The sequence below is a fragment of the Metopolophium dirhodum genome, chromosome 9, assembly GCF_019925205.1.
Source record: "Metopolophium dirhodum isolate CAU chromosome 9, ASM1992520v1, whole genome shotgun sequence".
NCBI lineage: Eukaryota > Metazoa > Arthropoda > Insecta > Hemiptera > Aphididae > Metopolophium > Metopolophium dirhodum.
This window is the reverse complement of record NC_083568.1, coordinates 16558499-16572086: the sequence shown is the minus strand read 5'-3', so window position 1 is coordinate 16572086 and position 13588 is coordinate 16558499. Positions and strand designations below refer to the sequence as shown.

Below are 13588 nucleotides of genomic sequence, written 5' to 3'. Positions count from 1 at the left end.
TATTGATAATTCCAGTTCAAAATATTTCATAATTTATAGCATGCTTGTGATAACTGAATGTTCATAATTTATAATTCCTTTTTTTTCTTATTTCTTTTATAATTGATTCCCAATGAAATAAAGAAATAATTTAATATACTAAACAGTATGTTTCTAGTTTCAATATTATAATATAATCATGTATGTAAGATAATAGTATATTATTCAATGAAACATTTAAATAAATTTAATGCCTGGAATCACTCTATATATTATTACTCATTAGGACCATTCAGACTTATACTTTGTTCATGTTAAGAAGCAGTGACGTGACAAAGGACTTTATTTGAGGCATGTGCCTCAAGTTTAAAGGGTGGGTGGTGGGTGTCCTGGAGACTAGAGGCATTTCACATATTATAATAATTTATTAAGTGTGTACTAAGAGTAAGCCAATCTTTCTCAGTTTCTATTTACGTAAATACATAATTACTTAAATAAGTATATATTATTTATTATTTATACAAATTATTGTGCCTCATAAGTTAATGAAGTTCGCCACGCCACTGTTAAGAAGCAATGTCTATGTCCGATTTGTGTGCTGGGGTGTGGCAGGTGGCTTAACTACACGGCAGGTGGTTGACTCAGTGGAGGTGTCGAAAACCAGTCGCCTCCAAGGATCCTTCTTAATACAAATGTGATATGCGTAATGGAGTATAGTCAGTTATTAAATCAATCAATAATCACCACGATCTAAGATAGTATCTATTTACTATCTTAGTCCGTGCTCATAATTCATACCATTGTGTCCATGACAAAATAAATAGGTATGCTATCAACGTAACTAATATTGGTGGAGAACGCGCAGCCATCCCGCACTTCGCCAAAAACTGTGACGTAAGCCGTTCTGACCAGCAGAAATAATAATATATAATATCGGAGAACGGATGACGTAATTTTTGTGGAGGGAGAACACACAGTTGCGTATCACAAAGTTGATAGCATACCAATTTATTTTGTCATGATTGTGTCATTGCAAATTACGCACATATATTCTACAGAATAGCATTTTTATTCTGTGTCAATAATCAATGATAATAATAATATCACCAAAAACATATGACTGCGGTGCAGGCCATGTATATTCGTTGATAAGCGATGTTGACGACGCGCATTACATTAGATAACAAAAGCAAAACTATTTAGTATTTAACTAGCATAATATTGTGCGCGTTGCTGTGATAAGCGATGAAAAGTTTTACGAAAGTTCCAAGCTCACGTCTACAGCAGTCGCATCGGAAACGGGTCTGACTAATTTTACCATAGTTTTTATTGCTATTATGAACGACTGTGCCGTTTGCAGCACGTAATTAACAGGAAACGCACTCGTTCCAGGCCATCAATATGGGCATATTTGGTAAATCGGCCACCGTCGATCCTAAGGACCAAGTGAGTAATCGTAATCGACCGATAGTGCAAACACGTCGTATTAACCCGTGAATTTGTTTTGTGCTGCTGTTACGGCGTAGGTTAAACAGTGGACGTCGACCATACGCAAAGAGACGTATAAGCTGGACCGTCAGATAAGAGGTAAGTATGCTTGCATTGTGTTATGTATATACAACAGAAGTGCATTTTTTTTAGTACAGTTACAATTACAGTACCATTTTAATAAATCACAATATTGGTTCGGTATGCTCTCTTTGTGACACAGGCATACAACGAGAGGAAGAAAAAGTGAAACGTTCGATGAAAGAAGCAGCCAAGAAGGGAAACAAAGATGTGTGTATCATTCTGGCTAAAGAAATACTGAGGTCACGCAAAACCATCAATAAACTGATTACTTCCAAGACGCATATGAGTTCTATACAAATGCAAATGAAAAACCAGCTGTGTAAGCTCATAATAGACTATAATTTATTCGCAGTCACATATATTATATTTATTTGTTTATTCTAGCTGTGCTTAGAATGGCTGGTTCACTGCAAAAGTCTACAGAAGTAATGCAAACAATGCACAATTTGATCAAAGTACCTGAAGTTGCAGCTACTATGAGGGATTTGTCCAAGGAAATGATGAAGGTTAGTGTAATGTTAAAGTAAAGTTGATCCAAATGAATTAGTTTAATTTTTTGATTTTGAGTTCAGGCTGGAATCATTGAAGAAATGTTAGATGATACAATGGAGAATGTAATGGATGATCCCGAAGATATGGAAGAAGAAGCGCAATCAGAAATCGATAAAGTACATTTAAACATAACTAAATAAACTAGTATAATTTGAATTAATAAATAATTATATAATATTTTTAGGTATTATGGGAAATCACAGCTGGAGCATTAGGTCAAGCGCCTATGGCAGTTACTGAAACACCAGGTGGTTCAGTACTTCAAGAAACTGAAACAGTTGAAGAGGACGGTGACCTAGAAGAAATGAAAAATCGCTTGCAGGCGTTAAAAAGCTAAACAAAGCTGTTAAATTTATACAATATACTATGTCCTTAAACAGAACTTAATATAAATTATAAATTCAAATAATTTAAGTTAAGAAACAACTATTAATTTTACTAGAACAATTGGAACACTAATGGATTTTTTTTTATAATTATCAATTGGAAATTTGTTAAGGTTCAATATATTTTTATCAAATAATGTATTAAAGTTTATAACTTAACTTACTTGGTAAGACTAAAATTTAGACATTAGTGTTTTGCACCAGATATATTTTATTTTATCAAACTTTAATTGGGGTATTGATAAGATTGGTGTTCTTGCGATGAAAGTCATGTGAGATTTTTATTTGTTTTGTTGAGTTCTAAAAATTAATTAAAAACATTAAATTGGATAAAGATTCATGTTAAATTGTAGAAAAAACTACTGATAAATCTGATCTCTTATTCTAAACCATTAATAAAATATATATATTATATATATTATGCCTAAAAATTTAATATTTTATGTATTATCATTAAATTAACAATTAAACTTGATTCCCTTAAGAAAATAATAGAATATTATATTATTTATTTTTATTGTTATTCATTCGTGTGGCCTTTATTTATATTTACTTCATGCTTCTGTCTTAAAATTAATTATAACTTCAAATTAATGGTTTTTAATATTTTTTAATTTAAAACATAGAATGCTATACTCATTTAAAAATTATTGATAATATTATTGCATTTAAAACAGCTTTTTTCTGTTTAATGCACTTATATTGTTGCTCACACAATGGATTATTAACATATATATATATATACCAATACATTTTATTTTATTATTATTTTGTTTGTAAGCTTATACTGCATATAAAAAAAAACTGTACACAAAGACATATTTTATAATAATAATATAATATATAAAAAAAAATACTAAATAAATAGCTCTATTGACTATGATTGATCCTTCTCCGTAGAATATCTATCTTTTAATGTTCTGTATTTTTTGAGCATGTAGAGGGCCTCGATCTCTTTGACGACAAACTCTCCACGTTTGACCAGCATCTTTATTTGTTCAGGATCACTGATGTCGCTGTTACGTTGGAAAGCTTTTTTCAACCGTGAACGGAAAAAGTCGTAACCTTGAGGATAGTCTCGTCCCATATAAAGTAGCTGCAATAAAAATAATTCGTTTATATATTATCCTGTTTTATTCCACACTAGTGTGGTATTTAATCTAAAACAGGTTGAATACTAAGAACATATTTTTTTTAAGACCTACCTAGTGTGATTTTTATTTTTAATACCTTTCGAAAGCCAAACCACTGAAGGATTTTAACTGATTCGTATTCTTTACTCATACTGTTTTTAAGTGCACATTCCTGTACAATTACAATACTGTAATCTGACACATAATGTAGGTATGCTGAATGCTTTGGGCTCGATAATTCCGTGCACACCGTAAAACGAACGGCAGATAGGTGCAACGCTTAGGTGAAATGTTTATGAAAATTTAGCCTACAAAATTGTTGTGCGATAGGATAACATTTTAAGTTTTAATAGATAGAATAATTCGCGGAATCGATTAATTCGGTGCCTACCTACTTACTGCTTGAGGACTGACACTCTTTGGATAAAAAAAAAATTCGTATCTGTGCATTACACGATTCCACGTTGTTATAAAATAATATATTATATAATTATCATGTTATCGTGACCTATTTTACCTAGCTACGTGACACAATCGATCTGTGTCCCGGCGTAAGTCGACGCTGTTATGTCGAAATTGTAAATGAAAATACTGATAATTTGCATCAAGTCATATTTGACTTGGAGAATAATTCATATAATAATAAAGATTTTTAAGACTAGCGAAGTCGCTTTGCAAGTCTGATGTATTAGTATTTTTTGAGTGTACCTAATTCGTCATCTACTTGAGCAAGTAGGTCATTGTAAAATGTAAATTGTAATGGATAATTTGTGAAATTTTGAACCATATAAATTATTTTATCGTTATTACTGAAGTTATTACCTAACAGCTAACTATTATTATAATAATTTTGTCATAATATATTATTGTTATTGGCTTGTACGTAAATACCGCGTAATAGTATGAATATTGAATTGATTCGTGGTATTTATAGCATCGTGTATAATGTAGATATATATTATATAATAATAATAAACGTTGTGTCGAAAAGTGTCAAACTTATCAAAAAAAAAATGGTAATTACCAAGTATTTTCATTATTTTTGAGTTAATTGTAATTGATTAGTTATGGGTAAGTAAGGTACTGCTTTTATTGGAATAAGATATTTTTTATAGTTTGATAAAAAAAGATATGCGATTTAAATAATTTTTATTGAAATGAGTTCAATTGTATTTTACATTTTTTGATGTTACACTTGTCATTTATATTATGATATTACTATAACTTACTACTTAGTAATAAATTAATATATTTGTTTGTAATTTATAAGTACCTAACTGTCCTAACTATTCGAAGTTTTACTGAGCGGTAACTACTCTTTCGATATTCGAAATTTTTTTATATCGAAATTCTCTGCAAAATACACTGCTTTGGATATGGAGTTAAAAACTTGTTGAACTATGTTTAATATATTATATTATTATGTTTTATTTTCTAGTTTGATACAATATTTGTAGCATAATAAAATCAAAATAGGAATAGCAAATATTGCAATGAAATACAGTGCTTGACTTGACAAAATTTAAGTAGAGTGACTGTTTACTTTTAAAAAAAGAGCGTCCCCATCACTTGTTAGTCACTTGTTAATATAAGACATAGGTAATTACTATAATTTTAAATTTATAAATAATAATTAACACAAAAGGATAATAAAAGTAAATTAATTAATAGTTTACCTACTATAATATTTAGTTATTATTAAATATTAATAAATTAATATTAACGAATTTCAAGATCCGCGGTTATGATATAATCTATGAGACAAATATTATGATGATTGATGGTATCTCGTGCATTTTGATAAATATACAAAATGATGAAGTGTCCCGTGTGTTTCCCTTAAATAGTAGGGGTAGGTACGCGATAGTTTCAGAAAAATTAGTCAGGGTACTCCGTTGCCTTGCGTACCCCCCCCTCCAAAAAAAAAATCGAGGACTGATGATATACATATTTATAAATAAACGATTATTGTTATAATGAGGTAATATAAATAAATAATAATATATATAATACATAATAAATAATAATACAAATGGTTTTCTAATTTTGTAAGAATTTTATTTAAGGTTTTGTTATACTAGTTCATTAAAATAGGCATATCGCATATGATAATAACATATTTTAATAAGTCACAGCATTCCGAGGTATAGTATACCTATACTTACATAGGGCTGGAGCCACCCACCATATTATCATAGTGAAGTTATACAATTAGCGGTTAGAGCTATATTATTTTAATAACGCCTTTTAGTGGGACTTGACGGCACTGAGTAACATGCGATTTGTATATACGACTATAATGGCCCTATTATAGACGTAATCTGCGGGGCAATTGCAATTTATTGAAATATCCCTTCCAAGGCTTATTATAGAGGTAGCGACCAAGGCTGGGCAAGTTAATGATTTTTTTTAACTCAGTTAACTCAAGTTAATATGCACCAGTAACAAAAAGTTAAAAGTTAATTTAACTATAGGTTAACTCACTTTTTATTAACTTTTTATTAAGTTAAAAAAAAGTTAATTTGTTTATACAACGCTAGCTTATTTAATTTTTTTCCAACCCAAAACTAAATTATAGACTATAGTATTCATACTTTATACAGTATTTCCATATAAGTTAGATTCAAATGATATACATTTTTAACTTTAAACAATTTACGGTAAATATTTTTTGACATGAAAACAAAATAGACATAAATAGTCAACATAATAGTGAATATAATAAAATCAAAAACAAAATAAATTAACTTAACTTAATAATAATAATAAACTTAACTAACTTCTTAAAATAAAAAATTAACTCGTTAATTTCACGTTAATTAAAAAAGAAATTTAGTAAGTTAACAGTTAAGTTAATGAAAAGCCAAAAGTAACTAGTTAAGTTAAAAAGTTAAAATTAAATTAACTTTTTAACTTAACTTTAACTTTTTAACTCGTTAATGACCAGCCTTGGTAGCGACGATATAGTTTTGCCCATCTGTTGTAAGCCCTATTATACATCGTTATGCATTACAATACATTTTATATTTAAAGCATCGTGCTTGAGTTTGAATACTATAATATTTTTTGTCTATGTTGATTTTATGTTATTATACTAAGTAGTCAATATTCAATATTAATATTTTATAGATTATACACATTACACTTATTACTTATAATATTGTGCGTATTATACGGATAGCTATTAGCTAGTATTATATGTTTTCACTAATTACAATTCAACAAAACTTCGAGGATTCATATAAAGTATAGTACAATAAAGTATAAGGTAACAATCAATGTTTAGGAGGGTACAATATTACCTTCAATATTATGTACGGTATAGGTACAGATTTATATAGTTGGTAAATTATTTAAGGGATAAAAATCAGAAAGGTGTCACCTCCACCACAACAATGTATATTTTTAGACACAATCAAACGAAAATACTTTTTATATTTTGCCTGAAAAAAATATCTCATAAGTTACGCCACTGAGCACGAGGATATAAATAATATGCAATATTATTTACTTGGTGATGTATTTGATTAGATCTTTATTGTGGGGAACATAAATAACTTTTCGGTAGAAAGTGTAATATTTTATTATTAAAATAGGCGCACAATATTGTATTATTAATAAATAAAAATTTAACAACGATGAATTGATGGTGGTGATGGGTCGTCCTACGCGGAAATACTATAACAAAAATATATTACAAGTTCGTCCTCAAAAAGGTCGAATCTGCCATGTGCTGTGTGAGCCCCGCCTTCGCAGGTGCAAGGTGAACTGCAATATTTACAAGATATTGGCTTGAAGCAAGATCGTCATGCTAAAAATAGACTGTAAAAAATCAAAATTTCATATTTCATTGAAATCTTCGTCGACGAGACTTGGCGTTATTAATTGAACAATGAACATAGGTACAATATATTATATTATGTTTTTTTTTATTACTATTATATAATAATAAAAAAAATAAAACTATTATTAAATCCAACGATTCTTGTGCGAAGTGGGTGGCAGCGATATTGAAAAGAAAAAAAAATAGTTTTCGTAGTACCTACTTATTTGGTGAAATACGTCACGTTCAGGATCCGTACGAGACGTAATATAATATGACGTTTAGTGGTAATGAATGATGATGAAATGATTGCATCCAACAAGTACCCCCTTTCCCCAAACGACACCACCCTACGAGTACCCAAATCGTCGCCCCTACCCACGAGCCCGATCGATTGCGATCGGATTTCACCAACCCCACCGGAAATCCGCGGCCCATAATATGGCATATGGGTAAAGGTAAGGAGGTACCCACTTACAAAATGCACACACATATACACAGGCACACTTACGGTCTTGTACAAGTCAATCACTCCTTGGCGTCCTGCACCCATCGCCAGTCGGGTGAGGTGTTCGAGTCGTCTTCACCGTGGTATACGGTCACTGTAGTTGTTTTTGTTGTTGTTTTGATGTGGTATTGTGGCTGTCACTGATACTGGTCGTGCACTGATACTATAATATTATTATAATAGTATAATAATTGCGGTCAAGGTGGATTGATATCAATGTTATAGTGATATGGCTAGCACAAAACAATAAAAAATATTTTTAATATAGTGATAGGCACAATCGAATAAATCGATTGTTCAACATTAGATTTGCAAACGATTCGATTGTTCACAATTCAACGTGTTAACATGACAAATGATCAAAACAATCGAGTGGTTCGATAATCGATAATTTTTACGAATTGTCATCGATGCTCAAACAGCTGGTAGGCGTAAAATAACATGTTTAGATTCTTAGATCAGTTTTCAGCTCTACAGTCTTCTTTAGGGACACCGTTTAAACTTTAAGATAACTGGTTTCAAAACACCGTAGGTATGAATTGCAACCGAAATTGGACTAGAGCGGCGATGCCCAAAGTATCTTGTAAAAAATCAGCTGTTTGATGTAGTGAGAAATACAACTAGCACTCCAATGGAAAAATGAGTGAACTACCAATTGAAACCTTTTACAGTCCAAAATTGTAGATTCTGAGCGGAGCGAGGAAGCAAGTAGTTTTACAACGGTGTCTATTTTTTAATTTATTTTTTTATCCTGTATACAAAATTTCTACTGGAGGGAGTGCTTTGATTTCAACATCTTCGTTCATAATCGTTTTTCTTATGCAATGCTATTATATTCAAGTTTAATACAATTATACATTGACCCACTTGTAACCTATTGTACAGTAGAGCGACATCCACTTACTCGCTTTTTAGTTTATAACTTTAAAATAAAAATCCTATTATATAACCTAACCACTGCTGTATTCATATTTTTGTATATTACATACTTTAACGGCAACACAAGTGTAAAATTTCTTCACGACATTATAAAGTGACGCGTCACTAATCGCGATTATAATGTAACGACAAACGTCTTTAAAAACACGTGATGTGGAGGGCACGAAAAAAGTAGGTAATCATCAATGCACCGAGCAAAGAAGCGCCAAAGGCTGTTTGTATAGGCCTTCAACTTCGATCAGTAAAAAAAGAGTATAATGCTGTGCAAGTATCGAACTTTGCTTCGTTCACGACCAAATGCGCGACGCCTTTAATGTTCATCATCAACAACGAATTTTATTTGGCAAAAAAAATTTCTGTTACTGACGACGGTTTGCGCCATGACCTCTTCCCAGCACGTCCTGGTGACGGGGTGAAACGCGTGTGCTGTAATATTATTTTACAGTGTGAGCTATTTAGACACAAATAATATTATATTGTTGTTTTTTTTCGATTTCAAAAGGTTTCAACCGTATTGAGTTGATCGATCAATCAGTTAGTTGCTCACTGGCCATTGTAGACTTCATTTATCGATCATTGGCAGTAAATTCATGACGACCAGTGCGTGGCATAAGTTTGATAATATGAGACGAGCTGTTCAAGAAGACTATATAGGATATCTACGAGCACGTGGTTAAAGTGGAAAACGATGGGAAATAGTAACATTTCCGCTCTGTGTACTGTACACATTTTTTAAAAATTGTTTGAATCAAGATGACTGAAGCTTATCGAAATATTTGACCTTAGATTATTGAACGATAAAGAAATAATTACAATTAACAATGTCGACCTCAATAATTTCCTTACAGCAAGTTATTGAGGTTAAGCCATAGAATAAAGATACCCAAAGTTTGAATAAACACATAACATTTCAAATAACGACGTCTTGATAGGCAAAATAACTAAATTAACGGCGATCTTTTATATTATAAAAAAAAAAAAACTAAGCCGTATACAATGTCACTAGATATTTTTCCTCTGCAAGGAAAATTGAGGGATCATAGATATGTTTTTACATTTATATGGCAATCAACAAAGCGTTACGCATAATCGGTTATAAACAAATTTAATATTCAGCTCAAAAACATTTCTATGTTAAAAACGATTTATTATGCGCAGAACGGCTTCAACAATAAAATAACAAATTTTTATTGTGATGTTTAAAAATCAAATACAAATATTGTTGAGTTAAAAAATAATACTCCGAGAAGAGAAATATATTGTGACATGATAGTTTCCTAGCTCAAATGTATATTCAATCAAACGGTTAGGTAAGTTATCGGATTATATGATGGTGTTTCTTAGATGGGATAAAATAGAAGAGAGAGCCTCTATACAGCCCGACCATCACATCATAGGCAAATATAGATGGGGGATTTAGAGGCTAAGCCCCCCACCAAAATGTCAAACGCTATTTGCACCAATGCATCACAGTGTAATTGTTTTAATAATGGAAATATCTTAGAACCGTGTTCTTTCCTCACAATTTCGGGTCACATTTTGCTCTGGAGTTTCAGAATTGAGTTGCGATATGCTCTTATAAAAACTAAAAAAATATATAAATGGTGGAACATTTTAAATGTATTTTATTCAATTTTACAAAACAAATAAAATAAACATACAAATTATAATACTAAATTAATTAAAAAGTATTCCGTTTTTACACATAAAACGTTATATTTTATCAACAAGCTTATTTTGTATCATATGGGTTGTAATTGCAAAATTTAAATAATTTCTAAAATGGGTCGTGGGTTATCAGTGATCACTACCACCGCGATAACCCGCATTGTTTTGGTGTAATTAAATTTTGATATTTACGTCATGATTCTATTCATAATTTAATTAATAATTATAATCTTCTACTATTTAATAATTGTATATTATATAGTTTATAAATAAAGATATATGTCCAGGAATTTGAGTACAATTAAAAATGAATAGGTAAAAGGTTAATTGGTTTTGATATTTACCTTTTTGATTAATTGGTTCTGTACTAAATACTTTTCTAAATTGTGATTACCGGTAACTGTTGACTACTTTTCAAAATTTTAACTTGAGAACTTGCAGGGAGTGGTTGTCAGTCCCAACAGTTTTCATGGTCAAGGGTTTCCGGCAAAAATCGGTTACTGGTTACTCAAGCCCTGCAATAGTACCTTTTAGATATAGTGAGAGTATATAATAATAATCACTGTTGTCTGTAATATATTATTAATTTGTATTGCTATTGTGGAGTATATAATACCACATAGGTACCAGATTTGTACCACGTGATCGTGACAAAAACCCATACCAACTATCAGCTATGCACCACGACTTGCGCAGGTATTTTAATTTAGTGGTTCTATGAAACATCCATATAATCATATCCACGCCTGCAGTTATAGGTACGATGGATTTCAATCTTTAAATGCATTAGGTATAATAATAACACAATTAGGTGGGGGGACCCTGTAGGCTATAGGCTTAACGTGTATGATATAATATTCAATAATCTAAGACTATTATTAGTATTATTTCTTGAGCGCTTTCGCTACAACGATATAAGATTTCCCATTCGAGGTTTTGTACAATACTAAAATTCTAAGAAATAAATTCTTATAGACGATGATAATAATTAATTAATCATAGTATAAAGTAACCACGACTGTTCATAGCTGTTAAAGTATTATTATTATTATTATTATTGAGAATTGAAATGTATCATCCTTCTTGAATAAAAATGAATGTTTATATTGTAATATTCCGTTGGTTCATGGTCCTCGCATCAATGCGATTGTACATAATATTATTATAATCATATTTAACATATACATATAATTAGATTCAAGTTATTAAAAATATGTTAATAAAAATTACTGTAATATTATAGTGATTTAGTAAAATTTTTCCGGTCTCCTGAAAAGTGAACATGTACTGTTCTCCCGCAGGTCCTATTACTCAATCTGTGAATACTTTATCCGGTCTGATGGGTATGTTGGCTGACGAGTCTCGGTTGCGGCCGGCTACCCGTGTATTATGTTTAACACCCACAAACGTCGTGGGGTTCATTTGAATGATGACCGATCGGTCAATGTTATTATTAATATTAGAACAGTTCTACGCTATACGATGCATATTATTATAAAGTATAATGGTTGTTGAACTAAAACAAATTAGAGGGACATTTTAAGGTATGTCTATATACACTAATGTATCGTGTTTGACTCTTAATGTGCTGTCAGGTATGCCATATACTGATAATAAAATAATACGCCGTATTACAGTATAATTTTAATAATTGTTTGGTAGTTGTGTAAACATTAAACGGCGTACAATTTTTTTACCGAGTGGATCCTGAATTATTTTAGGTAATATACACTGTTATAGTTGGGTCCTGAATATTTGTTTTTGTAATATAGTTATTTGGTTGTTGGGTCCCGGATTTTGTATGCTCAAAAGATGTTTAAAATGGAGTGGCAGTCGACTTACGCAACGATGACCAGTAGTTGAACTGGTTTATAAAATAAATATAATATCGCTCAACACCATAATCGTATGTATTATATATGAACATTTTTCAGATAACACAGCAAAATTTATCTATGCACACATAATATATAAAATTATGAATACTAAATGTATGTGCATGTACATACACGCTAGGTATTTATAAGTATAATATAATTGTAAAAAAAAAAAGTAAAGATTTTGTCTAATTATTTTTTTGTTTTTTTTTGTTTTATAGGTTATTTATTAAGTTGTAGGTAAATTCAAAATTAGAAATAAAAAACAAGTTACTTACTAGAGTAAGTATTAACATGTCATACTATTTTATGTGTATATACTATATTACCATTATATAAATAATATACATTATGATGTGGACATTTTTCTTTTGAATAAAATTATATGTTAAATTCTCAATATTTACATTTTTTCTACTAAAAATTACTTATTTTTTCCTATACAACTACATAATGCATATACTATAAAAGAATCGCAATCAGATAACTAACACTGACCATGGTGTATTTTTATATAGATTCAAAATAATTCATGATTGTTCATTTTTAAAAATGAAATAAAAATCTTTTGGTTAGATTATTATGTTCTGTTCTAAAATAACAATAACATTGACTAGTGAATGAAACAATAATTTAAACAACGGTCAACGATATAAATTCTCGATCGTACGTGAACAGTATTTTGTTAAAGAAAAGGTCAAACTGTTTCCTTTTCCTTTGTTGTTTATGATGAAGGTTTCATAACCGTAGTGTTGGTTGCCAATTTTTGTACTTTTCGCGTGTACCACGTACCTATAGAAGTTAATTTCCAGACCTCGAAAATGATGTATATAAATTATAAACTATAAATAAAGTCGACTAATTGACCAAGTGCTATATCATTCATAAATACATATTATAATAAATAAATAAGATAAATTATTAATATTTATTAACTAACCAATCTAATCTACTAAAGTTTAAAGACTTGAGTTAGGTATACGATTCAAAAATGGGAAGATATTATGTTAACTAAAATAAAAATATTATGCAACTCTTTTCAGATATTTTAAATGAATCAAATTAATAATCAAATAATAATAAATTACTAATTATTTTATTCTCAGTTACCTAAAATGTCATTCGATTATTATAGACAAGAGACTACGACG

At 30.2% G+C, this 13588-nt stretch overlaps 2 protein-coding genes across 4 annotated transcripts; one reads left to right on the top strand and one right to left on the bottom strand.

The window, feature by feature from the left end:
- The first annotated feature begins 1142 nt into the window (after nucleotides 1-1142).
- Nucleotides 1143-2626, top strand: LOC132951964 (charged multivesicular body protein 3). The gene is made up of 6 exons (XM_061024046.1): nucleotides 1143-1425; nucleotides 1506-1566; nucleotides 1691-1870; nucleotides 1936-2057; nucleotides 2124-2219; nucleotides 2288-2626. Exons 1-6 carry the CDS (start codon nucleotides 1381-1383, stop codon nucleotides 2438-2440), a joined length of 657 nt encoding a protein of 218 aa, XP_060880029.1. The 5' UTR covers nucleotides 1143-1380; the 3' UTR covers nucleotides 2441-2626.
- Nucleotides 2627-3225: 599 nt separating this feature from the next.
- LOC132951965 (electron transfer flavoprotein regulatory factor 1) lies at nucleotides 3226-11064 on the bottom strand. Of its 3 annotated transcripts, XM_061024050.1 has the most exons (3): nucleotides 10905-11064; nucleotides 7957-8116; nucleotides 3309-3585 (listed from the first exon to the last, which is right to left on the bottom strand). In XM_061024050.1, exons 2-3 carry the CDS (start codon nucleotides 7996-7998, stop codon nucleotides 3367-3369), a joined length of 261 nt encoding a protein of 86 aa, XP_060880033.1. In that variant the 5' UTR covers nucleotides 7999-8116; nucleotides 10905-11064; the 3' UTR covers nucleotides 3309-3366. The 3 variants fall into 3 exon arrangements, with proteins under 3 accessions (XP_060880030.1, XP_060880033.1, XP_060880032.1); XM_061024047.1 differs by lacking the exons at nucleotides 7957-8116; nucleotides 10905-11064 and adding an exon at nucleotides 3720-4437 and having other exon boundaries at nucleotides 3226-3585; XM_061024049.1 differs by lacking the exon at nucleotides 10905-11064 and having other exon boundaries at nucleotides 7957-8175.
- Between the last annotated feature and the right edge of the window lie 2524 nt (nucleotides 11065-13588).

Bases quoted from the DNA above. Each gene is read 5' to 3' on its own strand.
- LOC132951964 (XM_061024046.1), top strand. From the start codon at position 1,381: ATGGGCATATTTGGTAAATCGGCCACCGTCGATCCTAAGGACCAA. The intron at 1,426-1,505 runs GTGAGTAATCGT...GTTACGGCGTAG, and splicing joins CCGTCGATCCTAAGGACCAA to GTTAAACAGTGGACGTCGAC. The intron at 2,220-2,287 runs GTACATTTAAAC...TAATATTTTTAG, and splicing joins CGCAATCAGAAATCGATAAA to GTATTATGGGAAATCACAGC.
- LOC132951965 (XM_061024047.1), bottom strand. From the start codon at position 3,773: ATGAGTAAAGAATACGAATCAGTTAAAATCCTTCAGTGGTTTGGCTTT. The intron at 3,586-3,719 runs GTATTAAAAATA...TTTTTATTGCAG, and splicing joins AGTGGTTTGGCTTTCGAAAG to CTACTTTATATGGGACGAGA.